The 26,808-nt window shown below is 55.3% G+C and overlaps 2 protein-coding genes across 12 annotated transcripts in view; both read right to left on the reverse strand.

Annotated features, from left to right (window-relative positions):
• The window catches only part of MTFR1L (mitochondrial fission regulator 1 like), a 14,489-nt gene extending 6,925 nt beyond the window's left edge, over positions 1 to 7,564 (reverse strand). For 2 of the 8 annotated variants that reach the window (XM_081586632.1, XM_081586628.1), the window contains exons 1-5: positions 7,508 to 7,564; positions 4,385 to 4,528; positions 3,872 to 3,976; positions 975 to 1,084; positions 293 to 504 (exon numbers count right to left, since the gene is read on the reverse strand). In XM_081586632.1, the coding sequence (XP_081442758.1) occupies positions 293 to 504; positions 975 to 1,084; positions 3,872 to 3,976; positions 4,385 to 4,399 (442 nt within the window). In that variant the 5' untranslated portion in view covers positions 4,400 to 4,528; positions 7,508 to 7,564. Of the gene's footprint in view, positions 1 to 292; positions 505 to 974; positions 1,085 to 3,871; positions 3,977 to 4,384; positions 4,529 to 6,322 lie in introns of all 8 variants that reach the window. The other 6 variants (XM_081586633.1, XM_081586629.1, XM_081586634.1 and 3 more) reach the window with 3 other exon arrangements.
• Positions 7,565 to 9,767: 2,203 nt separating this feature from the next.
• Positions 9,768 to 26,560, reverse strand: SELENON (selenoprotein N). Of its 4 annotated transcripts, none has more exons than XM_081586609.1 (12): positions 26,307 to 26,560; positions 25,508 to 25,625; positions 21,825 to 21,958; positions 18,874 to 19,086; positions 18,574 to 18,698; positions 17,849 to 17,986; positions 16,288 to 16,369; positions 15,479 to 15,667; positions 14,995 to 15,100; positions 13,844 to 13,956; positions 13,653 to 13,754; positions 9,768 to 12,193 (listed from the first exon to the last, which is right to left on the reverse strand). In XM_081586609.1, the coding sequence occupies exons 2-12, from the start codon at positions 25,554 to 25,556 to the stop codon at positions 12,023 to 12,025; spliced, it is 1,422 nt and encodes a 473-aa protein (XP_081442735.1). In that variant the 5' UTR covers positions 25,557 to 25,625; positions 26,307 to 26,560; the 3' UTR covers positions 9,768 to 12,022. The 4 variants fall into 4 exon arrangements, with proteins under 4 accessions (XP_081442735.1, XP_081442732.1, XP_081442734.1 ...); XM_081586606.1 differs by having other exon boundaries at positions 26,303 to 26,560; XM_081586608.1 differs by having other exon boundaries at positions 15,503 to 15,667; positions 26,303 to 26,556.
• Positions 26,561 to 26,808: the final 248 nt, after the last annotated feature.

A 26,808-nucleotide genomic window follows, 5' to 3' on the forward strand; every position in this document is an offset into this window, starting at 1 on the left:
GGAAGACATGATCTTAAAAGACATTTGGAAAAGAGTTGGTTTTTGTGGCTGAGGGAGGGAATCTGCCTGGGGTCCCAGATTAAGTGAAGATTTTGTTCCTAACCCAACCAGTCAGCCCCAAATGGCTGACAGAAACCATCCAAAGATTATACAGGCTAGCCAGGCTTTAGGGCAGTCCTAGAGCCCTAGACTCCAGTACTCCCAAATCAAGGACCATTCTTATCCCTATCCTGTCCAAAAGCTAAGCAAAAACAAACAGCCTGCTATTTGGTCCTGGCTCGGGGGCTCCTACCTGCATCAGCTGCCACTATTTTGGCAATCTGGCTGCGCAGGTGGCTGAGCTCATCCTGCAACTCGGTGGTGCGGCTGAGGGCTGGCAGGGCTGGCTTCTTCAGGGCCAGAAGCCTCTCCTCCGACCCACGCAGGTTGGGCACTGAGGCATTGCGCTGCATGACAATCAGAGGGCTGGGCTTCCAGGTGTGCCTTAGGGGGCGTGTATCGCTCCTGGACCAGGGAGAGAAAAGTGTGTCAGAGACATGGGCCACTGCACTGCTTCCAAAACTCCTTCATACACTCCTGCAAGAATCATATAGCCAGACTTCCCTGGTGGTCCAGTGATTAAGAATCTGCCTGCCAATGCAGGGGACAGGGTTGCACCCCGATCTGGGAAGATTCCTCACGCTGCAGGGCAACTGAACTGTGTGCCACAGCTACTGAAGTCCATGCCCCTAGAGCCCGTGCTCCGCAACAAGAGAAGCCACTGCAACGAGAAGCCTGCGCATAGCAACCAAGACCAAGTGCCACCAAAAATTAAATAAATATAGGAGATTCATCTCTTGCTCTTAAAAAATAAAAGTAACACAGCCAGGTTCTACTTCCACTCCTAGCTCTCACTCCTGTTGCCCTCCATATCTCACTCTTCATCTGTGAAGAAGCTGTTCATTCTCCATTTGGCAGGCTACTGCCTCAGCTACCTGACCCGGGCATAAGTCTCCTCTTCATCTGCAGCAATCCAGGCGATGTCAGCCAGAGTAGGAACTGGGGGCACATCCCTCAAACACAGGTCAGAGATGTTGGGCAGGGTCTGTGGGGAAGGAAAATTCATTAACATTTACTGCCATCGTGATGAGACAACTGGAAACTGCAAAATACATAGAGGGAACATCTAATCCAGCACTGGGTGTAGGGAAGGCTTCCTAAAGGATGTCCCAGTTGCAAACAGCTTGAAAAAGAGGCCAGAAGTAAGAGTCTATGAAATTACAAATAATTCAACGTGGCTGGAACAGGAAGGATAGAGTCGTGGGGAGCTGGGAGAGACTGGAAAGTGAATTAAGAGCTTTGATTCTGAGATCAATAATGAGCCATTGAAAGGTTAAGTAAGTAAGGATTAGATGTGAGATTTTAAAAGATTACTCTGGCTACAGTTTGGAGCGTGGATGGGAAGGTGAAGAGAGCAGTCATAAGGTTTTACTGGAAAAAAGAGTCACACTCATTTGTTTAAGTCTTACTTGTCGTGGCTTTTAAGCTATAACTGCAGAAGTAAGTAGCTGTAATGGAGACCGCTATGGCCCAGAGCCTAAAATATTTACTATCTGGTCCTCTGCTGACCCCTGGCTAGAGCAAAGAAGTCTTCCGTAGGACTGGCAAGAGTTACTTTTTAACAGAGATGCCCATTTTCTAGCCTTCTGGTTGTGAGAATACAGGTGTAAGAACATGGACAATCTGTTGTATCAATAGGAAATTTCTCCTGGCAAGCTCTTTACAACACCTTTATAGCACAGTGGGATCTACATGTTACAGCAACACTGTTAGGCGCAAACTTGATAATTTGACTATTTAGATTTAAATTTTTAAAAATGGCTAATTATACAAAAGGAATCATAATTCCTTAAAATAGCTCTTTCACAACTAGGGAACAGGGAGATTGAGTGACACCATGTTAAATGAAAAATTAGGAAGGTTCAATTATATTCTGTTTATGACAAAGAAAGATTCATGCTTAGAAAAAGACAGGAAAGAACTAAAACGTGTGTTGACTATGTGATCACATGCAATTTTTTCCCCTTTCTCTTTTTTTCATAATTTAATATTTTCAGATGGGTAAATTTAAAAATTGATCAATAAGATTCCCTTAGAAATATTCAATCAATTTATAACAAATCTAGAGACGGTTTCTCAAAAATCCACTTATATATGAGTTAAATTCAGATGTTTCTGCTATAGACTGTTCAGTAGGTAGATCCGGAACTGACAGCTCTGACTTTTTGATAGGGACCCTGGGTCTCATAGAAGTGAAGTGATGCTCCAAGGTTACAAAGGAACTAATGACGCAGGAGTTAATGCTAAGATGAGCCATTTGGGGACGACTCCATTTGCTTTCCTTAATTAGCCAGAGTGCTCCTCTGCTATTGGCAATTAAATGTGTTAACATATATAAAGTACTTAGCACAGTGCATGGCACATAGTGTGGGCTCAATAAATGTAGCTGGAATTACTGATACTACTTCTGCTCTGTGGGAGCCTGTGCCCTTGGTCATCTCTGCCCAGCAACATCCAGCCAAAGGACTGGAGAGGCTATAGTCAAATGTGGGGGCAACCATGACTGACTCATGCTCCCAAGCTGTCCTTCCCTTTGTTCCTGATGCTTGAGGCAGCCAGGGCCACATTCAGCCCTAGGCAATAACTGGCAATCTGGGTCAAGAGACAACACCCTGCACCGAACCCCAAACCCATTCCAATTCAGACTCCAGATAAGCTCCTACACAGTTTGCAGCTCAGCATCTGATATACAAACTCAGCTCCTTCATTTGTTTCGCCCCGGGCCTACATCTTTTCAGGCACATATTTCTGTCTCCTTTGTGTAGGCAGAAAGCTGAAGTTGTTCTTTTGTGTTCCAGCTCCCCAAAGGCACAGACCTTAAGCATCTAGCTTGGAGCTGATAGTTAACTATTAGTTCTTATACAGGGAGACAGCTAGGACTAATACATGCTACTTAGCTTTCCACTGCACAAGGGAGTCTTACTCGCCTGGGTCAGGCACAAGTCTGTGCTATAGAATGAATGCTAAAGGCTCCCTGGGCACAGAGGTGAGACTGAAATAGCCCAGTAAAGGAATGGCTAAACTTGGCTAGAAAAGAGAGGATGAGGAATAAAGACATCAGGGAAATACTGAAAATAGGGAGCTAATCAGGGCAAGCCTTAGGGCTGGTGAAGAAAAGCAGTTTAAATGTTAGTCGCTCAGTCGTGTCCGACTCTTTGTGACCCCATGGACTGTAGCCCACCAGGCTCCTCTGTCCATGGGATTTCCCATGCAAAAACACTGGGTGCCATTTCCTTCTCTAGGGGATCTTCCTGACCCAGGGATCAAGCCTGGGTCCTCCACAGTGCAGGCAGATTCTTTACTGTCTGAACCACCAGGGAAGCCCTGAGTGACACCATATTAAAACAAAAGCAGAGTTCAACTCAAAATCACACACAGCACTCAGCGTTCTGTGAGGGGACCTGCTAGGGTTGCAGGCACACACCTCCGAGCAGACATAGCTAGTCTGGAGATCCAGTTCAGCAGGGGCCTTTGGCCTACTCTGATACACTGGATTGCTGGGGCCTGATGAAATTTGAGTTGCTTAGCAGAGGCATCAAAGATACAAGATGATTAATTTATGAGCAGATTGGAAGCTTGACTTGTGGTCACAGGTTTGTGTGCAATCAGGAAGCCACAGTGATCAGCATACAATAAAAGCAGTTAAATATTTTTTGAAAAATGAAGACGTGATCAGGAAAGCAACCTGTCTTGGCAACGCCAAGGAATATGGGCCACAGAAGCAGCACCACTCTCCCATACACTCTGGGCTGCTATTTTCCAGCTCACTTACCTCAAAGGATGCCCGGGGACATGGCTTCAGGGGCAAGTTGGTCCCAATTCTTCTCACTACACTTCGAGCAGCGCCATGCGGCTTATTTTGCCAGATTGGGATGGTCTAGAGCACAGAGAGACAGCCACAACCTCAGAAAAAATCCAACTGCTGTCCTCATCCTCTCCCCTACCTTCCCTTTAGCAGGAGTCAACCTTCACCTTGGCCAGATACCTCAGAGGACACCTACTGTTGCTGAGGCACAGTAAATGCTGGGAGGATCCAGAGAAAAGGGTGAGGAATTAGCTGCCCTCCCTTCCCACTACACAGAGTGATGAAACACACTGACTCCGTAACTGCCCCAATATCATAGTTGGTTCTGCCTGGAGGGAGGGGATGGAAGGCAGGACCCTTCAATTCCAAGCCTGGGTGGGGGAAGAATTAACTTGAGGATCTCAGAACTTCCTATAGAACTTTTAGCAGGTCTAGTGCTTATCTTCCCCACTACACCATTGCCCTGGGAATGCCCCTTACCACACTGGCTTCCATTCCTGACGTTTCAACTGGCTCCTGCACTTGAAGGACAAGGCAGCCACCGGGCAGCACTAGAGGCTTGGGGAGGCAGGGAGTGTGACGCCTTCATATCAGGCCATCTTAAGGAACACCAGACTTCTCTTCCTGTGAAACAACCCCCACAGGAGATTCAGTGGCCACCATACAAGCCCCACAAAACCAGTCGCTCAGTTGTGTTCAACTCTTTGCGACCCTGTGGACTGTAGCCCACCAGGCTCCTCTGTCCATGAAATTCTCCAGGCGAGTATACTGGAGTGGGTAGCCATTCCTTTCTCCAGGGAATCTTCCCAACCCAGGGCTCCCACATTGCAGGCAGATTCTTTACCATCTGAGCCACCAGAGAAGCCCGTGACTAACAATGAGGCTTCTCTGACGTTTCACAGGGGAAGAAAACCAGCCAAAGAGGCTGCGCTCACCCAACCATGGCTTCTACAAATCCAGACCCTTAAGAGGTTCTATTCCAGATGCACCATGTGAGCTTGGCCAAAGCTGGGAGCCTTCTTGAGGCCTTAGATTTCCTGAGGCAAAACTTCTAAAGAATATATATGTATAACTGAATCACTGTGCTGTATACCCGGAATAAATCTGATGTTGTAAATGAACTATACTTCAATTAAAAACAAACAAACAAACTTCTAAAGATGTAAACAGAACCGTTTGGTAGATAAAAAAGCTTATGGGAAAGGCGGAGTGTAGGTGCCATCCAAATCCAACATTTATTCCTGAGAATAAGATGTAAGAAGTCCAGCATGTGCCATCCAGCCTAGCACTGCTGGGCCACTACAATGGGCAGATACAAAACAGACAACGGGAGAAAGAAGCCAGTCTAGCCAAACTCAGTCTACAGGGCTACTGGGGAAGAGCCAAAATTTTTTATCCTGGCTCAGCCTTCAACTGGCTTAATTGCCTTAGGCAAGTTACTTAACCTTTCAGAATGTCGTTTCTCTATCTGTAAGAGACAGGAAGAGCTGCCACTCAGGGTTACCGAGAGGGTCGATCAGTGAAATAAGATTTTAAAGTACTTAATGAACTGTTGAAACAAGACACAGATGGGTGGATTCCTCATAGCTGCCCTTGAGTGGTGAGCAACTGCAGTCAATGAACTCATTCAGTCCCTTGTTCATCAAACACTTAATACTCACTCTGTGCCAGGACCTGTGCTGGTACTGTACGGGCTATGGAAAGAGTAAGCCATGCTCTCAAGGAACTCACAATCTAGAAGAGAGATAGGACCCGAATACCTAATTCTACCAAAGGCTGAATATCACTGTCTAAGAAAAGCACATCAGGCAGCTGGCCAGATGAGCTCAGTCCCCTGGCCCCAAGGCCCCATAGTGAGTTCAGAGGGGCTAAGAAGGGAAAGAAAACAGGCAACAGCAGCACAGGTCTAGGAAAAGAAGGTGAAGAGATGCATAAAGAGTAGAGTAGGGTAAGGCCATAAAGGTGTGGGCGGGGGGATGACGGTCAGGGAATGGTCAGGTCTCCAGGGCTGGGAATGTTCTAGGTAAGGAGTCAGTGCAGAGCCAAGGGCAGCCTCTGAAGAGGGGATGGGCTGGACTAACCAAAGCAGCTCTTTCTGGAAACCTCTCTTGGAGGGTTCTCTCTTCACCTCTAGGAGAGGCGGTATTACCCTGTGATACATGAGGAAAGGAAACTAGGAGAGAGGAAGGGACTGGTTTAAGTTCACTAAGTGGCCACAGCAGTAGAAAGCATCCAAGTCTGGTCCAGATCCTCTGCCTCCAACATGGGTTCCACCTTCTCAGCAAAGTTCAAGGCTTTTATAAAAGTCCTTCGGTGTGCCAGGCTCTGTGCTGTCAGTGCCTGCCACGAACTCCACACAACAGTACTTCCCTGTGTTTTTCACTTTAGTCACTGCAGCCACTACCTCTCCAAACTTACCTCCAGACTCGGTTGGGCCTAATCCTCACATGGCAATCAGAGGCCTCTTTTTAGAACACACTGGGAATAGATCCCTGCCAAGCTTCAACCCCTCATGCGTGTTACAGCCACGAAGATAACACCAAGACTCTTCAGCATGGCCCTCCCTGTCTTTCTCTCGCAGCCGACAAGGCCTGTCCACTCTGGTCCTTGCACGCTTCACCCCCACACCTGCCTTCCCCTGCCCTCCAGCCACACGGGCCTTGCAGCCCCTCAATGGCCTTGTCTACACTATTCCCTCTGCTAGAAACCCTACCAGCCTCTTCACCAAGCTCATCCTCAATTACGCCTGAAGATCAGCTGAAGCATTGCCTCCCCTTCCCCGACCGACGTCCCGCGTTTCCTCCGGAGCAGCAGTAACTAGATAACGGTGTAGCTTGCGCAGTTTGTCCGAAGGGCGAGGACTTCCAGGTACAGCCCTGAGCCCGCTCCGTACCCGGTAGGCACTCGAGCATTTGTTAAGAAACGAACCAACGAGAACGCCAACTTAGCCTTGAACCCTGCACAAGAGTCTGCCTAGAAGACTCCCCACGGCTTGCTGACCGCGCGCCTGGTTCCCACCACCTCCGAGCCCGCACTGCCCTTTCCGGGTCTGCTGTCCCGGTGTTTTGACACACGGTTCCCCAGCGCCTCCCGAGCGGGGCCTCGCCGCATCATCCCGGTCCCCGCCGAGACCGCCGCGCTCCGCGCCGTTCTGTGCCGGGGGTGGGGGAGACGCCGCGGGGACCTTTGTCCAGGACACGCCTCCCTTCCCCCCGCAACAGCCCGACCCGACGGGGTCAAGGTCGGCCAAGTTCTCGTCGCGGCTCGCGGGGAGGGGGGGTTGCCCATGGACTCAAAGGCCCGGCGCCGGGTCCCGGAGGAAGCGAGGAGACGGCCGAAACGAGAAGCCTCTGGTGCTGCTGGGTTACTCGGGCGAGCAACTGTCCCCTGGGGACTCAGTTTCCCCTCAGCCGAGTGTGGCGGACAACACGAGTTCCCGCGAGAACCGGCGCGAGCCCAGCAGCCGCGGGCAGCGCACGGCCGGCGCTCGGCCGGGCGACACGCCGGGCCGGAGGGCTGCGCTCCAGCTCTCGTTCCCGCTCCCGCTCCGGGACGGCACTCGGACCTAGTCTCACCTCAGACTGCGCCTCCGGATTCACTCACCTCACGGCCCCTCCTACCACAGCGGGCCGCCCAGCCTTACTCGCCCTCACTTCCGCTGACCCACCCCCCGGAAGCGATCCCTTGCAGCTGCGCATCGAGCCGGGGCCGCGCGCGTCTTCCGGAAGCGGGCCCTGCTGGGGGTGGGGCGAGAGAGGATACTGCGGGGCCGAGGTGAGGCTGTAGAGGAGATACGCCTACCATAGGCCACGCCCCCTCCTGGGGAAAAAGTTGATTGCGCCGGGAAGCCCTTGAGGTCAGCCGGCTCTTTCCCTCTTTCCACACTTAGTCCCGATCCAGCCTCTGGAAGGGATCTGTGTTGCTATTCGGCCTCCAGATTGATCGGTGTCTGCTAGTCCCCACCTCGACTACAAACTTCAGAAGCTTCGCTCCAGCGTTCAAGGCCCACCTCAACTCACTCTGGTTCCTTCAGTTTTGGGTTTTTTTTGTAAATTATTTTAATTGGAGGCTAATTACAATATTGTAGTGGTTTTTGCTATACATTCACATGAATTAGCCACGGATGTACATGTGTCCCCCATCCTGAACCCCCTTCCCACCTCTGGAACCAGAGTTCCTTCAGTTTATGCCTCCCAGCCAAGACCCTCTACAGTCTTCTCTGCACCAAGAATGAGCCTCTTTCTCCTCTTGACTCTTGCCCTCCAGTGCCTTGTAGCTTTCTTCTATTTTAGCCATTGTGTATCACACACTCATACCCACCATTGTCTATTGTGAGTTGGTTGATCAGATGGGTAGACTGAGAAGCGAGACGCCAGAGGCATTGCAAAAGAGACCCACATTCCTCCCAGGCTCACTCACCCACTCTGTTTTTGTGCTCAACCCTGCAGAGTCCTGGTCACCATGGCATCCAGGCCTGGGTCACATGCCCTCCTCTGACTTCAGTACGTGACTATGCCTGGCTCCCAGGCTGCTGTTCGTTGGTCTCAAAGCTTGAAAGTCCTAGCTGCCAGGGACAGATGGGCTTCATGGTGGGGAGAATCTGTGCTGTCACACAGGCCTTGTGGTCAGACAAACTCCTTCTTACTTTAATGCCCTATTGTTGCTCTCTTGAAATTAACAAAAATTTTTTTTCAACAAGGGCCCTGCATTTTCATTTTGCACTGGACCCTGCAAACTACGTAGCTAGTCAGAGACTGTGTCCACCCTGATTCCCACCATACTGCAAATGATGGAATTTTACTTCCAGGTCCAGCCCTCTTTCCAGGATGACAAATTGTTGCTTTAATCATTGCTTTCCCATCCTGGAAAATGGCAGATCTTGCGAATCCACTCTGGTTGCCTTTCCTTGGATGTGGTAGTGCAGTCTTTGTTTTCCCCAAAGATCCCTTTTACCCAGCACATGACTCTATCCCCCAGCAGCTGTGCTGGCTGCTCACAGCTGCCCCATTCTCAGAATGGAAGCCCTAACCTAATAAGTTACTCTACGTCTAAGCCTAGGAGTGACTGATCCAAGGTACAAGAGGCCAGTTCAATTTGGCGGTATGGTTTATGCTCTAGAGCCTTGCTCCTGCGATCTGGCCAAGGTTTGGCTTTCAGATTCTATTCCTGCTCAAGCTTCTTTCTTTCTCCTTTCTTCTTCAAGCCTTCTTTTACAGGTTTTTCCTTAAGTTCACACCCTCAAAAAAAAAAAAATGACCTAATGCTTATCTCAGGCTCTGCTTCTAAGATGATGGATTTAACTTCAGAATCTTTCTCAACACAGAACACCAGATTCTAAAAATAGTAAGCTCTCTAGGTCTATCACAAATTTATTTTAAGCAAGTCCCTCGAGGCTTCTGGTGACAAATAAACTAGTCCCCAAAGACATTCCAGTTGATCCCTTGCCCATCTGCCAACTCCAGCAAAGGTTGTTGTTCAGTCACTAATTTGGCTCTTTGCAATCCCATGGACTATAGCACGCCAGCCTCCTCTGTCTTTCTAGTGACTCATGTCCATTGAGTCGGTGATGCTATCTCATCCTCTGCTGCCCCCTTTTCTTTTTGCCTTCAATCCTTCCCAGCATCAGGGTCTTTTCCAATGAGTCCATTCTTTGCATCAGGTGGCCAAAGTATTGAAGCTTCACCTTCAGTATCAGTCCTTCCAATGAATATTCAGGGTTGGTTTCCTTTAGGATTGAGTGGTTTGATCTCCTTTCGGTCCAAGGGACTCTCAATTCAAAAGTATCAATTCTCCAGCAGAAAAGTGAGATGGATAACAAAATAGAACAACATCCGGCTCAAAGGAAAGGCACTTAGAACCACCCTAATCTCTTCAATTTTATTATAGAACACACTGCGGACAGAGGAGGGAAGCGGAGGAGGGGTGACAAGAGGGCAGCTGGGGGCCTCCCCCACCATGAACCTTTGAGCACAGTAGGGGGTCAGGCAGAGTCATCAGGAGAGGATGCAGGACGTGCAAACGTCACCTTCCATGGGACAAGGATCCCTCATCATGGCGCTGGCCTTCTTAGCCCAGCATGAGGGGAAGAGCCTGCTGGGTGGGAGGGCTGAATGTCTGCTGACACTGGGTGGCTAGTGGGATGGGCTACTGCCCCCCATGCCTGGAAGCACTGAGGCATGCTTAATGCCCTTCCTCCCTGTAAGCAGCATGAAAGCACTGCCTCCCAGGAGGGACACAAAGAACCTGGCCAAGCTTGCTGGCTCATGCCTCATTTGCTCTAGAGAAGACAGGGGAACCCGACATGTTGGTTTGAAAGGCTTTCTTTTTCGCCTTGGTGAAAACAGGCAGGGGAGAGGTGGGAGGGACAAGACAAAACACTCCCAACATCAAGACACAGGCTGAATGTCAACTCTACCACTGAGTCACCTTGGGCAAGTCACTTCGCTTTCCTGAGACTCAGTTCCTTCATCTACAAAATGGGAATGATGACTATCCGCCCCGTGTCCTTTGTTGTGAGGAGTAAATGAGAAATGCCTGTCATCTTAACAGAGTGCCTTAGATAGAGAAAGCTCTCAGTAACTAGCTATTATCGTGATATGTGATACATCAAGAACAAGACCGTGAGGAAGGCTCAGTGTGGAAACTTCAGTGGCGGGCAGGGAGACTCAGCAGGTGGGAGGCCAGGAAGTGCATCTGAGGAGATGTTTGCCTTCCTTCTCCTTTCAGGCTGAAGAGGGAGCCCCCCGACTCCAGTGGGGCGGGGGAGGGGCATACGTAGGGGTGGGGAGGGGCCTTCATGAAAGGCCCAGGGCTCCTCATGGGCCCAAGTAGAGGATAAGGATACAGTTGGGGATATACGGACCCTCTGGGGACTATTTTTAAAAAGTTGGTTGAGAAGAAGGAAGAGAGGGGGATGTTTCTTCCCACAAGAGCAACTGCAAAGACATCAAGCTGGATCCACCTAAGCTTTCAGATCCAGCCATCATGGGGCGGCTGCTGGGGGGACACCATTGCCCCCTTCTTTCTCCTCATTGCAGGGGCTATCAAAAATACATACAAACTGTGAGAAAGTTCACATAAAAACGCTTTTTGTATTAAAAAAAAAAAAAAGACTGGCCATGGTCAGTGGCTCGGGATGTGGACTCAGAGTGGCCAAGGGGAGTTAGTGGCCGCCCAACTGTAGACAACCTGGTCTGGGCTGCCTGACAGCTGGGACAGTGCCTGCTCTGGGGGAGGCTGCGTTCTTTGGGAGACGTTTCTGTGGAGCTGAAGTCTGGGGTGGGTGGTGGGTGGGGGTGTTATGGAGACACTGGCTCCGTGAGTCTCACTGTGACCTGTGCTGGGGTAGGCTGTAGGGGAAGCTGAGGCCCTTGGCCTCAGTGGACTCCTTGTCAAGGGCAGAAGCTTCCTTCACAGTAAACCTCCCAGAGAGCAGGCCTCTGGGAAGTCCTGAAATAGGTTCTGGGGTCATTTTGTCAGATTGGATTGAGTGGTCTGGGGAGCAGCAGGGGTACAGTATGATTTCCCCTTCTGAAGGAGGGTTCTGCCCAGAGCTTCTGGAAGGCTGATGTCACCTGGGCGGGGGGCGGACACCAGGCGCAGGAGGGCAGCCAGGCAGGCCTCTGGCCTGGAAGGAGGCTCCAGACAAACAGGAGTGCTTCCTTGGCAGCCTCCCCCCACCCCAGGCCAAGGCTTCTTGATGTCTCTTTTGGAAGGGGTGAAGGTAAGGAGAGGGGGTGGCCCTGTCTTTTTAGCACCCATTCTTTCCTACTGTTCGCCCTGCAAGGCCTGGGACTATGTGCCTGAGTGGGGGAGGTCCGGGGAGATGACCCCAGGCCATCTCTTTCGGGGTCCCAAGCAGCTTCCAGAGCCAGGAATGTAGTTAAAGACTGGTGGCGGCAGCCAGCACTCAAGGTCAGCCAAGGACCCCCTGTCCACCCACCTCCGAGGAAAAGCTCAGATCGCCGCCATTAGCTGTCCCCGGTCCCCACAGGCAGCCTGAGAGGTGGAGCGGGAGGGCTTGGTGCATGACACATGGGAAGGCTGCTCTGGAGCTCCCGGGAGGAGAGGCCTGTCCAGCTCCCTGCCCAGCGGGTGTCTCACCGGCCGGCAGGCTCACTAGGGCTGGAGGAGCGGCAGGCCGCGCCGGAGGCCCTCCTTCAGGAACTGCATGTAGGTGGCCGTGGACGGGTCTTCAAAGGTGGACGAGAAGCTGAAGACGTGGTTCTCAATGTCCTCGGGCTTCATGGAGGTGATGTCCAAGAAGTAGTTGGCATTGATGTGGTGGACCTGGGAGAAGAGCTGGGTGAGGAGAGCAGGGGTGCGGGGACCAGTGCCCCCTGTGGCCTCGACTTTCCTTGTCTGGGCAGATGATGGACAGGCCGGGCAGCCGTGAGCGCTGCTGGAACCCGTTCCCCCTTTCTCCTCCGCTCACAGGGCTCTATGCCTCCAGGGCTCCACACCTCGCCCACCAGGCGAAACCTAAGGCCTTTCAATATCACCTCCCCCTGCCTCTGTGCCTTTTGACCCTCTTGCCACTGTTGCCATAACCCCTGAAATCCACACTCACTTCTGTCAAAATACCTGCATGCCCAGATCTGTGTCTCCATCTGCCTCCCACTCCAGCTAGTGAGCACCTTAAGGGCAGGTGCCCGGTAAACGAACAAACAAATCAATGACTGAGCGGGAGAGTGCAGGGCACCCACAGCCCAGGCGGGGTCCTGTCTGCCCAGCTCCCCCACCCGGGGCCCTGCTGGGCTGGGTCCACCAAGGGGGTTGTCCATGGACCGGTGTGAGCTGGCTGGTACCCCAAGGCCTTCCCTTCCCTGAGCCTGAGACAGAAGCTTCCCTGGTGGCTCAGATGGTAAAGAATCTGCCTACAATGCAGAAGACCCCGGTCTGATATCTGGGTCGGGAAGATCCCCTGGAGAAGGGAGTGGAAACCCACTCCTTGCCTAGAGGATCCCATGGACAGAGGAGATTGGTGGGCTACTGTCTGTGGGGTCGCAGAATCGGACACAACTGAGTGACTGATGCTCGGGGCCAACCCAGCTCTCGCTCCTGCACTGCTCCCCACCTGCCGACCTGCCCCAGTCCCACCCTGCCCCTCCCCCAGGACTGAAAGGAGAAGCAGCAGCTTTACTCAGAAGAGCAAGCGACGCTGAGGCTCACAGGTGGGCGCCTGTTTTCAGAGCCAGCCATGCTTCTTACTTGTGCGGATTCTGCCAAGTCTCTGAACCTTTCTGAGCCTCAGTTTGTAAAAATCAGCATTTGTGATAATCAATCTCGCAAAGCTTCTGTGAGAATCCCACTTGAGGATTCGAGTGAGTGCTGTGTAAGGGGCCCTTAGGGAGAGGGAGGGTCTTGCCTCGGCCTGGGGTGGTGTCAGGTCCCTTCTGCTGTCACAAGGCCTGCCACCTGCCACTCCCCATCCCTTCCACCCCAGGGCTGGCTGCAATGGTCTGAAGTGAGACTTCCCTTCTGGGTCACATTCCTGTCCACTCTGCTGTTAGACTGTGCCCACTGCTGCCCACTGTGCCCCAGAGTCCTGCTGAGGTCCCCATTCTGAGGGAAGGTCCTGACACCTGCAGGCAGGCCGAGGGGACATCAGGGGATAACTGAGGCTCGGACTGGCTAAGAGACCAGCCAGGAGGTGGCAGAGCCAGACCGGGATGATGAGGTCTGTAAGCCATGGCCCTGGCTTGCTGCTTCCTCTGCCCGCGGCTGAGGCCGGGTGGCAGGGACCTACCACAGTGCCATTGGGCAGGCAGATCATCATCTCCACGGGGAAGCTGTACTTCTCCAGGTGCAGGCCAGCCAGCTTCTGGTGGGATGGGTTCTCCTGGTTGTTCTGCGGGGACAGTTGGGCATGCTCCTGGCGCCTGGGCTCCACTGTCCCAGGGGCTCCCATGGGGCTCTTCCCACCCACCTGCCACTCACCTGCAGGTCCTCCAGCTCCTTCACCAGGGACCAGGTGCTGATGAAGCTCTCGTTGAGGAGGGCGAGGATGGGCGAACTTTCCAGGACAGTCTCCCGGAGAGTCCGCCCCGAACCTGTTCAGGGAGAAGCAAGGTCAGGCACCCCACATGTCTCACTGGGTTTTCAATCAGCAGTAAACCTCAGGGACTACAGAATACTCTGTGCACCCAAGGGGAAATAACAGTGATTCAAACAGTACCACAGAAGAGGTACTGAATACCTGGTAGCTATAATTAACATCAGTAACATACTGGCATCCTGGGCTGAGACTTGGGCCCCACCTGGCCCAGGGGGTTGCAGACAGTGCCAGCTTCTTAAATCCACTAAACACTGCCCCAGGGCCTTTGCACAGATTATCCTTCTGTTTATCTAAAACACTTCCTCCTGTCACTCTTAATCATCCTTCAGAGTCTCAGCTTGTGTCCCTCTTTCAAATAAGCCTTCCCTGACCCCCCCAGTTACACATTCTTGTGCCACTCTGGACCTTGCCTTGTGTAAACTTGCCACACTTGCAGTGTCTGTCTTCTGCACACGCTGTGTGCTTCTGCCTTCCTCAGTGCAGGATGCCCAGCATCTAGCCTGTGGGCAGGCACAGGAAGTCTCCAGGATGTTTGTCGATTGGCTGGACGAGGGCAGGGGCGCTGTTTGCCCCTCTTTGTACCCCCCATCAGGCACCCAAAGAACTTTGCGCCCAGGGGGTCTTTGGTGTATTTTCTGATTCAGTGAAAAGTGCCCAGGCTTTGGCACTATTTTTCTCTCACTTGTGTGCAACACCTTCCAGAGCACGGGCACTTTCACATCTGTTTTCACAACGGTGGGAGGTTAAGTATGTTATCCTCTTACTGCTGAGAAAACTGAGGTCTGGGAAGGACAATCACTTGGCCAAAGTCTCCTGGCTGAAGATGGCAGAGCTGGGCTCCTTCTCCTGAGTCTAGCAGCTTCCTCGGAGCTCAGCACAGAACTCCCGAGCCCTCAGCCCACCTCCCTGCCCCACGCTGTCCTCAAGCAACCTCGGGCTCTGATAGCAGAGTCCCATGGTCTCAGAGGCTTCTGCACCCACGTGGAGTGACGCCTCCCCTCACTGTCCCCTTGGACTGGCGGGGTCTCCTCACCTCAGCAGGACTGGTCGTCCAGGGCCCCCCACAGCAGGATTGAGTGCACCAGCTTGTTCTTGGCCTTGGCTTGGTCAAAGGCCTCAGTGAACGGCAGGTAGGTGACCTGGGGCCAAGTCGGGACAGAGAGAAGCTATTGTGTGTGGCCAGGGTCCCACTGCAGGGGCTGAGTGTGAGATGTGCATGTAGGTGTGTGTGTGTTTGTAGTGGATATAGGTGTGTGTGTATGTAGGCACGTGTATGGATATGTGTGTATGTATGCATGTATGTTTGGTGTGTGTGTGTGTGTGTGTGATGCTGAGTCAGGGGATGGCTCCTCCAAGTTCTGAAGGAGGAGGTAGGCTCCCTGGCCCAGGCTGAGCCCCACAGTGAGGCAGCCTCAGCCACAAGCCCTGCATGGTGCCCAGTGCCCACCTGCCACTCCTCAGCTCTCGTCCCAGCCCCAGGGAGCCTGCCCCTGCCTGTGCCCGCTGTCCCGCCTCACCTTCTTGAAGGGGTACATGGCTACCTCCAGGCGCCGGGCTGCCTCCTCCCAGCTCAGCTCCTGCTGCCACTGGATCTCCTCAAACACAAACTGGAGGGGCTCCCCTGAGGGCAGGCGGCTGTCGATCAGGTTGCCATCCTCGTCCAGGATCACGGAGGGCACCGAGGGGCCCAGCGCCTCCAGCTCCATCTGGGCCAGGGGTCAGTGAGGGATGTCTCAGTGAGGGGCAAGAGTCCTCCAGGGGCCCTGAGAGACCCTCAGAGATACGCCACTCATCGCAGAGGTGGGGAGACAGGCTCAGGGAAGGGCAGGGCCCGGTCAAGGCTGGGCAGTGAATCCAGGACAGAGCCCAGTGTCCAGCCAGGGCTCCACTGTGGGAAGCCGGCTGAGGGCCCATGGCAGATGCTGGACTCTGCGCGCAGGAATACGTTGTCTTCCCAGGATCCTGCTTTGCCTGCCAGGAGCTCTGTCATTCCCTGTCCCGAGGCTCCTAGCCAGCTGGGTCTCCCTGCAGCCAGGCTGAGAGATCCGGTGGCAGGGCCCTGCTGCCAAGCCCCACCTTCCGACCTGGGGCTTCCCAGGTGGCTCAGTGGTAAAGAACCTGCCTGTCAGTGCAGGAGATGTAGGAGACCCGAGTTCGATTCCTGGGTCTGGTAGATCTCCTGGAGGAGGAAATGGCAACCCACTCCAGTACTCTTGCCTGGGAAATACCACGGACAGAGGAGCCTGGTGGGCTACAGTCCATGGGGTCACAAAGAGTCGAACAGTGACTATGACTAACCATGTAAAGGGACCACCTGTGCGCTCACCTGGGGTATGTAGCCGATGTCCACCTCCATATTGCTGTTCTCACTGGCCCCGTACAGCCACTCCATGTCCACATTCAGAGACCTGGAGACAGAGGAGAGGGCAGCTAGGGCACAACACCATCATCAAAGCCCATCAGACATCAGACTATCTCACCAAAAGCCTGCTGCTGGCCCCACATCCATGGCTCATGCACTGCCCGTGACCCATGACTCTCAGAGGCAGCGGTTATCGGTGCCTCCCCCAGCACCTCCCCAGAGTGGGGCAGGAGTGAAAAACGGGTACTGTCTTCTCGCTGCGGGCCTCCTCCACTGTCTCCAGTGGGAAGTCTGGCCTGATCATGTGCAACCTGCAGATCCGCCGCATGAGGGCGCCCCAGGACAGGCTACCAACCACCTTGGGCAGGTGAAGCAGGCAGGGTGAGCTCAGAGCAAGCGATAGGCCTGGGACGGCAGGGCCAGGCCAAGCCGCTCCTTCTGTTTCATCCAATCCAGGCCCCCACCTCCACCCCTGGGCTGGGGGCAGACGTGCCCTGGGCTGAGCCCCCGCAGCACAGGGACTTGCTTGCTGAGCAAGGGAGAGGAGGAGGGCTTGTCCTTCCTCATCATTTTCCCATGGAGCTGGAGCCCCTGGGCCCCTCGTTGCCCTTGGTAACTCTGAAGGAAGATGGCAGGTTGCTCCTGGTCCCGGGTTCTCTTCCCAGGCTGTCCCAGCGACCCTCTCACTCCTGCCTAAGACCCAGCCTCCCATCTAGCAGATGAGGAAACTGAGGCCTGGAGGGGGCCAGGGCCTTGCCCACAGCCACTGGTGCCACAGCTGAGACTTAGCTCTAGGCCATTCGGTTCCCAGCCCGGGTACCGTCCTGGTACAGTCACTCAGGCACCCCTGAGCGGCCGCTTGCCATCTGGGGCAAAGCTGGAAAGGCTCTCTGCGTCCCCGGTTCCCCTGACAAGAGGCTGACCCTGAGCAGGTGGAACAGGCAGGCAGGTAGGCAGGTGGCTGGCATCGAGCCCTTCCAGAAGCCGCCCCCTGGTCCCCACCCAGGGTCTGGGGTAGCAACTGCAGGTGAGGAGGGCCTGCCCCTTAGGTCTCTGCAGGTGCTGTTTCCTCTGCCCAGCTAAACTCTCCTCAGCCCCCAGGTCACTGCACAGATGTCCCTTCCTTTGGGAAGGCTTCCTGCACCCGCACCAGTCGGGTCCCTGCCCGCCTGCCAGCCTTTCCCTAGGGTGCCAGGGCAAGATGTCGTCACGGGTCTGTCAGCAGGATGAGCAGGGGTGGGGGGGGGCGGGCTCCAACTTCAGGGAGGGGCTGCCCGCTGCTGCCTTGGGTCCCAGCACAGAGCTGGCTGGTCACTCCATCATCCCATAAGCATGTCCCAGGCACTGCCTGGGATGACGGAATGACCACCTCCCTGCCCCCAACCACCTCATACTGCGTCCTCCGAGGTCAGCTCCAGGTGCCTCCCAAGAGAAGGGGCTCTGGGGAGAGACTGAGGGGGGCTGAGCCCCGGGAGCTGGCGGGGGTCACACGGGAGCAGAACACGGGTGGGAGGGAGGCTCTCACCTGTGGTTGGGCACGAAGAGCCGGAAGTCGCGGACATGGGTGGCGTCTTTGGAGAGGATGACGTGGCCGGTGAACTGGCCAGGGGAGAACCAGAAGGGGAAGTCGGGGGGCTCGCTGAGCTGGAACTCGGCGTGGATGCTGGGGGGAAAGGGCCCGGCTGGGAGCGGGTCCCCTTGCTGAGCAGAGCTTGCCTGCTCACCTGCTTCTGCCCCAAAGCCTGGAACCCACGCAGGGCTGGCCAGACTCTGGGTGGGGCAGAGGGCTGGGCGAGGGGCAGAGGAGTATGTGGGGCAGGGAGAGGGGAGGCCCTCAAGGCGCTGCCCCACCTTCAGGGCCCAGTTTCCCTACCGCCTTCCCTGGAAGCCTAGCTGACCCTCCTCTGAGCTCTCACAGCCTCTCCAGGGGGTGTGTGAGCTGGTGTCACAGCTCTTACGCACCCCCTGCCATGTGGATGACAGTCACGGCCATCAGCCCCGTGCTAAAGCACACTCAGCACCTTTTTCCTTCCTCATGGAGGAAGTCACCCCCTCCCTGGTGTGCGAGGAGGAATGTGAGGCTCAGAGAGCAAAGCTGCTTGCCCAGGCCTGCAGGGCGGTAAGTGGTGGTGATGGTGGTGGGGGGCAGGTTTCCAGGCAGGCCTTGCCTCCCGGGGCTGTACCCCTCCATGCTGCCCTGGAGTCTCAGGCCCAGGTGAAAGCAGGGACGGGGCTGCCAGGACCCCTCACCGGAACATCACCGTGTAATAGAAGTCGCTGATGGCGGTCAGGCAGGCCACGGCCCCCTGAGGGGCAAAGCGGGTCTTCACGAAGGGCCGCGGGTGGAACATGCTCAGCAGCCGGTGGATGATGACCTGCGGGGAGGGCAGTGGGGCCGGGGTTGGCTTGCGGGGCCCGGCTCCCCTGGGTGGATGTCGGCCCTGGACCAGGGGTGGGGCCAGATTGAAGCAGGAGCACAAGAGGGGGCAGGCTGGTGGCCTTGGGGTCCAGGTGCAGGGCTGGGGCGTGGGGCCCCGGGGCTGCCCTCACCTCCTTGCCCTTGGGCGGCGGTGGGTAGAAGCGGTTGTTGGACAGGTAGCCGGTGAAGACGCTCAGCTCACTGGGGATGATCCACCAGGGCTCGCCCAGCTCCACATGGCCCTGGGGCGGGAGGAAGGGCCGGAAGTGGCGGGCGGCAAACACGGCGCTCGGTGAGGCTGCCGTCGTCCAGTTACGGAGGCCGGACAGGGCCAGGCGGGAGACCTGGGGCAGGGGGACCGTCAGCGCTCTGGGGCACTGAGAACCTCCTAGGCTGCCTGGAGGTCTCCTCGAGCCCTGAGCCAACCCCCAAACCCGGAAAACAGAGGCACTGGGAGGCTCCTGCTCTGGTCAGGACGGGGTGAGTCTGGCTGGTACTGTCCTGCCAGAACTGAGGCTCACTTCGCCTCCCCCAGCCCCTAGCCTGAGAAGCAGTGCCGCTGCGGCCCCTCGGGTCCAGCCCAGGCCAGACACCTCTTGCGAGGACAGGGGAATCGAGGCAGCAGGAGGGGTCACCTAGGACTGGAACGTGTGGGGGTAGGCTCTGTGTGGTAGGCCCTGACCACCTCTTCCCTCCCTCCAAGCCCAGGTCCCACTTCCCTCTTGTGCATAAGCCAGCAGACCAACCCCAGGTGCCCCCGCCCTGCCCTGGGCTTCCTCACCCCATCCACTTGCCCTGCTTTCTGCTTTCTAAGCACCTCCTCCAAGTCTCCTCCCTGCAGCTAATGTCCTGGGTGACAAGAATTCAGGAGTCTGTGGAGGGAGCAGCAGCCACCTTTGGGTGAAATCTCTAGGGTCAAAGGCAGGATGAGACCAGGAGGGGGAGGAAGGGCACCGCTGCTTCAAGCGTAGCCTGGGCCATTCTGGCTGGGCACCCTGGACACAAGGCCTCCCCGAACCGTTTCCTTATCAGTAATCCACCCCAGTGCTGTCGGATGAGTGACGGGCAGGAGAGGAAGAGGGTCAGACACTGTGCAGGCCTAAAGCAGGAGGCGGCCCTGGACCATGCAGGTCCCCTGGTCAGAGCCCCACCTTCAGTGGCTCTCCCCTGGCCTTACCGGCCACCAACGGCAGCCGCCACGACAGTCAGTGCCTGGCCCTGCTCAGGGGTCCTCAGCCGCCAGAGAGCTGTCTCACCTTTGCAGGTCCCCTCCTCCACCTCCCTGGTGAGGGGACCTGGGCTCAGTGAGACTTGGAGGGGGAGCTTAGGGAGCAGAAAACAGGGCAGGCAGAGGGGGTGAGGAAGCCCAGGGCAGGGCAGGGGCACCCGGAGTTGGTCTGCTGGCTTATGCACGAGCTGAGGTGGGCAGAGGGAGGTTCTCAAAGCAGGGCTGGCTGAGCGGGGCCAGGCGGAGCCTGTCTGCCTGTTGGTCCTGCTCACCGGCTGCAGAGCTCTTGCGGAGCAGCCTGCAAGGGAGGGCCTGAGCTAGGGAGGCAGGGCTGGGGTGCTCTTCTAGACCCCACCTCCCCTGTCAGTGCAGGTGGGCCCCTGCACTGGCCCCACCCTGTTCTCTCCGCTCGGTGGGAGGGACTCATCCGCTCAGACATCACTGGCAGACTTTCTCCACTCAGATCTTACTGGACTCTCCCTAGACCTTCTCAGGGACCTCAATTCTAGCAGTGCAAACTGACCCCATATCCTCCCTACCAGACCAGCTCCCCTCCTCCAGCCCCCATCAGGTGATGGGTCCCCCATGCACCTGGCCACCAGCTAGAAGCCTGAGATACCCCACTGCCCCTCCCCACCCCCTTCCTTTAGTAGCCACGCCCTGCCTTTCTCCCCTTCCCAGCATCCCCCGCGCTGTCCTTTTCCATCACCAAGGCCTCCCCTACCTCCTTCCTGTCTTCCCGTCCCTCCTGGGAACTGGTCTTCTTCCCTCCCATTTCTCCCCAGCTGCCAGCCTGGAAAGCCTAGATCTGATGAGGGATGTCTCCTATTTCAAAACACACTATGGTATTTGGCTGCTGCAGAATGAAGGCCAAAGTTAGGCATCTCAGCCCCTGGGCCATCAGGCAACTTCTCTTCCAGTCCCACTGATGGGGATGCCCTTGCACGTGTCCCCTGTGTCCGGGGTCCAGTTACCCCCTCTCTCTGCCCTCGGGGTCCTGCCAGGCATCTCCTGCCTTCAGGCCTTTGTTTATGCTGAAGTGATGGTTCAGCTGAGACGGAAAGGCTGAGTAGGTGTGGGCAAGGCAGGGAGAAAAGGTGTTCTTGGCCGAGGGACCAGCATGTGAACCGGCTCACAGGTGGAGGAAAGCCTGGACATCTGGAGTCGTGGACAGCTGAGAGAAAAGGCAGGGCCTGGTGAGGCCAGATCCTGGGAGGGCTTGAGACCTTGTCCACAGGGCCTTGGGTCCGGGTAGGGCTGGTTAGGTTGGCACTTGTCAGGGTCATTCCCCACCCCAGAGCCCCTGCCAGGGACTAAACCTCGGGTCCAGTTCATCGGAGCTCAAGAAAGCATCTGATAGGCGCCAGGCACTGTGCTAGGGGCCTGGGGATGCACAGGTGTGTGTCACAGGCCTTGCCCTGAGGAAATCGCAGCCTTGGGCTGGAAGACTGACCTGTAGAAAGTAATGGTCATAAGCAAGGTGGCTGCATCGGCATGCTCTCTAGCATACCGGCTGTTTCCTTTAGGCGGATCCTCCCTACCCCGTTGACACCGGCCTGAGCCCTCCTCCCCTGCAGCTGCTGTCAGATGTCATTCCCTCCAGGGAGCCATCTGGGTCACAGGTTCATGCTTATCCCTCCTAGCTCCCCTACCAGACCAAGGGCCTGGACAGTGGGGACAGGGCCTGGCACACTAGTTGCACAGAGGGCACTGGATAAGGGAAGGAAGGAAGGAATGAAGGAAGGAAAGATGAGCAGAGCACAGACCATTTTCAGGAGGCAAGTACACACAGATGGCCCCCCCGTCTCTGGTCCTGCCTCTGGGAGGCCCCCTGCCCCTCCTGCCCCAACTTACCCCTAGGAACCCATCTTTGCTCTTGGTCATGGACTCTGGGAGCAGAGGCTGGAATCGGGCTTCTATGGTGAGAGTCTCCTCGCTGGGGTCAGGGGGCAGCTCCTCTTCCTCGTAGCTGGCTGTAGGAGTCGACCCTATGAGACACAGGCCACCGGAGAGGGGTCCTCCCTTAGATGGCAGGGCCTTACTTCCTAGGATGTCCGCATGGGCCAGTGATTAAGGAAGCCAGGCTTGGGAGGGATGGGGGTGGGAGGTTGTAACAGGTAACAATCACCAAAGTAACAATGTAGATCATATCGTTTATCAAACATATACAAATAAGTTGTATATGTATTGGGCTAGCCCCAAAGTTATTTGGGTTCTCCCATAACATCTTACAGGAAAACCCAAACGAAATTTTGGGCCAACCCAATATGATATACAAAGTGTACGTATAATGTATACAACATAGTATATCCCGTATATACAATCTCCCCTATATATATCACGTTTTAGTCTCACAGTAGTCCTGTGAGGCAGTATTATCAATTCCATTTTACGAATGAGAAACTGGAGGCTCAGAGAGTTGAAGTCACTTCCCCAAGGACACACAGCTAGGCCGCGCATGAATCAGGATTCAAACTTGGGCCTCTTGTACCCTAAACCTACAATCAACCACAACTCCCTTCTGGGGACATTAAGATCTCCAAAGTTTCCTCAAAGGCTCAGGAACCAGATGACCTGGGTTCAAGTAGCAGCCCCACCCCTCACCAGCTGCGCAGCGATTGGCCCAGTGGTTTGTTATGAGGATAAAATGAGGTAGCCCACGTGGTGTCTGTACCAAGCCTGGTACAGAGTAAACCGTAATAAACGTCAGCTGTATGACTATTACCAGTGGTTTCAGGGTTGGGGATCCACAGGGCTAGGGCCCAGACCTAATTCTGACCCTGACGCGTGCTCCTTCTGCCAGGCCAGGCTGGCTGGTCCCCTTCCCTGAGCCCATCTCTGGGGTGGGGTCAGCGCTATTTCCTGGACTGTTTGGGGCAAATCCCTCAGTTCTTCCAGGTTTCCTACATGAGAGATGAAGCCCATGCTACTATGCATGTCCGGTCATGGGGGTCTCATGGAGAAGCAAGGGCTGCTCAGAGAGGTCAGGGAATGTGGAATCAGGCAATCTTTGGTGTCACAGAAAGAGCGCTGGTCCTGAAGTGAGGAGACCTGCTTCTCCCTGATTTCCTGGGTGGCCCGTTTCCCCATCGGTATAAGGAAAGGCTGGACTGACAGTAGCTGAACTTGAGTCATTGGATCTCTTCCTGCTCAGAGACCTGCCAAGTCTGTAGTCTTTCAAGGGTGGAGGGAGTCAGGATGAAGGCTTAAGTGGGGGTGACTAACAGCAGGCCAGGGCCCCATGACCCAGATAACGGAATGAAGCATGGGTGGGTATTGCCATGACTGCTCTCTTGGGGGCAGAGACCATTGCTTGGCATTTGTTGACGGACTGACAGACTGGATGGGTACATTCAAAGGACTGCTTACCCAGGAGTCATTGGAATCACCAGGATGCCTTTTTAAACTACTGACGCCCAGAACCCCCTGAGTCAGACCTACTGAGTCAGTCTTCAGGGGCTAGAACCTGGAGAAAATGTGCTTTTGATTAGCACCCCACCCCCACCCCCAGTGGCTTCTGATGGAAACCCCTGTTCTAAAGCATCCCAGTTACTCCTACATTTCTAAGTCAAGGCAACAAAATTTCAAAACAGCAATCTGGAAACCTCAGAGGAAGGGAACAACAGGAATATGTAGGGTTACTTGTCGGCTTGCTTATCCAATCATTTTACTGTCATCACAGATAATTATGAATAACAATGCCCTGCATTTTGTGGCTCTTTGGTTTTTAAATAAAAAGTTGTATTTTCTGACTTAAAAGTAAACTTTGCTCACTATAGACAATTTGTAAAAATGTTAAGTGACAAAGCAGAAAATTAGGCATACATAACTGTACCACCTAGAGAGGACTGTTTGCCTCTATTTCCTGCTTAGATTTGGTGTTTCTTTTTGGTTTTAATTTTTGTCCTCCCAACAACTTGGTCCAGTTTTGTACTTACAGTGGCTTAGGTGGTAATGGAGGAAGAGACTATTTTCCCCCGATGGAGAAAAAGATGTGTGTGAAAAAATTAAAAGCATCCCCAAGCCCAGCAAGCTTGGCCAACATGTCATTATGAGGGAACTCTGGCTCTCTGGGCGCAGAAAAGCACAAGGAGGTGGCTGTGTGGCTGCTTGGAGAAGTGCGTGCAAAATACAAAGTCAGAGCAAATCCATACGGGGCTGACCTGTGTACTTGCCCATCTGCTTTCATGACAGAACCTGACTGCCTCTGGGAGGCAGTGACACTTCTGCTCCAGCAAATTAGCATTTTTCATCTGACTCTTCTTCTCTGGCAGTGACTGCAGGCCACCGGGCTGGGACTAGGCTGACCTACCCAACCCAATCCTGAGACACAGAAAGCCCATCTTGGACCTCGGGTGCTTACACGCCTGACAGCAGCTGGCGTCTCTTTCTGTCTTTCCCATCTATTGACCTACTTAAACCAGGTGATCTGGGTAACAGGTAGATGCCCAAGATCAGAAGTTCAAGAAACATCACAAGATATGGACACAGAGGTTAGGGTGGTGATGGAGCGGTGGGAGAGACATTTTATAATTCATTAGAATGCTTCAGCTCATCTTGACAACCAAAATCAAATTACAACCAGGCAAAAAGGGGTGACAGAGTAGAATAGAAATCTGACAGTTCCCCAGGAAAGTTTAATATTTAGTAACAATAGCAATAGCTCCTGTCTACTGATTATCCAGGCTTCCCAGGTGGCGCAGTGGTCAAGAATCTGCCTGCCAATGCAGGAGATGAAGGAGACTCGAGTTCAATCCCCGGGTCAGGAAGATCCCTTGGAGTAGGAAATGGCAACCCACTCCAGTATGCTTGCCTGGAAAATTCCATGGACAGAGGAACCTGGCAGGCTACAGTCCACGGGGTCGCAAAGAGTTGGACATGACTGAGCACATATACCATGCCATTGACTATCTACTGGATATTGGGCACCTTGCAGACGTTTTCTCTAATCCTCAAATCAGCTGCCCCAGGACCTGAAGACAAAAGCTCCCTAATCCTCACCCTGCACCTTTCCATCCTGGTCAGGCTGGAGAGCCTTCCTGCTCCTCAGTCTCTCATACCACACACACGAGGATCAGGTCAGCATCCATCTCACAGGCACTGCTAAGAGATAACTCAGAAGGTGCTTAAAGTGATGTCTGGTCCTGAGGAAGCGGTCAGAGAATGTTAACTTGTGATATTCACCCGTGAGGAGCACAGGCTCGGGTGTGTGTGTATGCGTGCATGTGTGTGTGTCTATGTCTGTGTGTGTGTCTCTATGTCTGTGTGTGTGTTTCTGTGTGTGTGTGTCTGTGTGTCTGTGTCTGTGTGTGTCTGTCTGTGTCTGTGTGTGTGTCTGTCTGTGTTTGTGTGTATCTGTGTCTGTGTGTACACATGGTGAGGCAGCTTGCCCAAACCACCAGCTAGAAAGTATCTTTGAAGCCTAGGGCAGCCTCCTCCTACTCCAGGCAGTCCTCCTGCTCAGAGCAGACACAGAGCAAGAACCAGAGGGCAGTGCCCCAGGTCCCTCCTCCAGGGTCCCCAGCCCCTCCTGGTACCTGTCAGCTTCTCAGCGATGGGCTTGAACTCCTCAGGGCTGATGTACATGTCCCGGTCAGCGTCCAGGGAGGAGAAGAGGAAGAGGCCTTCTGTCCCCAGGGTTTTCAGTGCTGAGTCCTGCTTGGGAGGAGGCGCTGGGTTGAGCAACCCGGATACCCAACTGGTGTCCCAAATCGCTCTTGCCCCCACCTTCCTGAGTTCTTTCAGCCCATCCATCTCCCAACCATCTATGTGTCCAAATGCCACTTCTGCGCGCCCCAGAGCCCAGGTCCCCCGTTCCCATTCCTCTCGGTCCCTGCTACACTCCGAGCCTTCGTCCACTGTCCACTCTCCGAGTGCCCGCTTTGTATCCGGATCCACCTAGAGTCTCCCTCTTGGTCCACCGATCGCTCTCCCTGGTCTCCTCTCCCCACCGTCCCAGCGCCCCCACCCAGCTCGCCCGGATGCTCAGGTCCCAGCCTCGCTCAATGTTTTGTCTGCGGTGAACTGTCCTAGTCACCCGTCCGCCCGCTCCCCTAGGAGCCTGTCCCAGCCCCAGCCTCACTCGGGGCCACTCTGCTCACCCCCGCATCGGTCCTTCCTAGCCCGCCCGATCTCTGGAGCCCCCCCTTTTCCTTCCTGGCCGCCCTCCCGGCCCTCCGGCCCGTCCCACTCCGGTCAGGCTGCCCTTCCATCCCCGCCCCGTCCCCCACCGGCCCCGGCCCCTCGGAGCCCTGCCCGTCGGCGAGCCCCGCCGCCCCGGGCCCACCCGAGTGTCCCGGGCCGGCCGCCGCGCCCTCCCCGCCGACTCGGACCTGCCTCGCGGCCGCCTGGGCCTCGGTGTAGCGGGCGAAGGCCCGGGCGGCAGCGGCCGCCGCGGCGGCGGCGAGCAGTGCCCCGAGCAGCGCCAGGGCGCGGGCGCGGCGCGGCTGGGGCGCGGGCGGCGCGGCGGGGCCGGGGCCCGGAGGCCCGCGCTCGCCCGGCCGGGTCCGGCCCATGGCGGTGGCTCCGGGCGGGGTGGCCGCGGACGCGGAGCCGCGGCGGCGCGGGCGCGGGCGGGGCCGGGGCCGGGCCTGGGCGCCGGGGCGGGGTCCGGCGCACGGCGGCGCTGCTGGCTCGCGAGTCAGGGAGGGAGGCGCGCCGGGGCCCCTGCTCCACACACACCTCCCTGCCATCCGGCGGTGTCTCCTTCCTTCTCTTTCCTCTCCCCGAACGAAACCGGGCCTCCGCGTCCCGCCTAGCCTGGAGGAGCCCGGGAGCACTTCGAGGCCGAGCACTGGGAGGAGGAGATGCGAGGGAGGCCAAAGGCCGGCCGGGTACC

The sequence above is a fragment of the Giraffa tippelskirchi genome, chromosome 3 (genome assembly GCF_054371585.1).
Source record: "Giraffa tippelskirchi isolate mGirTip1 chromosome 3, T2T-mGirTip1v1.2.pri, whole genome shotgun sequence".
NCBI lineage: Eukaryota > Metazoa > Chordata > Mammalia > Artiodactyla > Giraffidae > Giraffa > Giraffa tippelskirchi.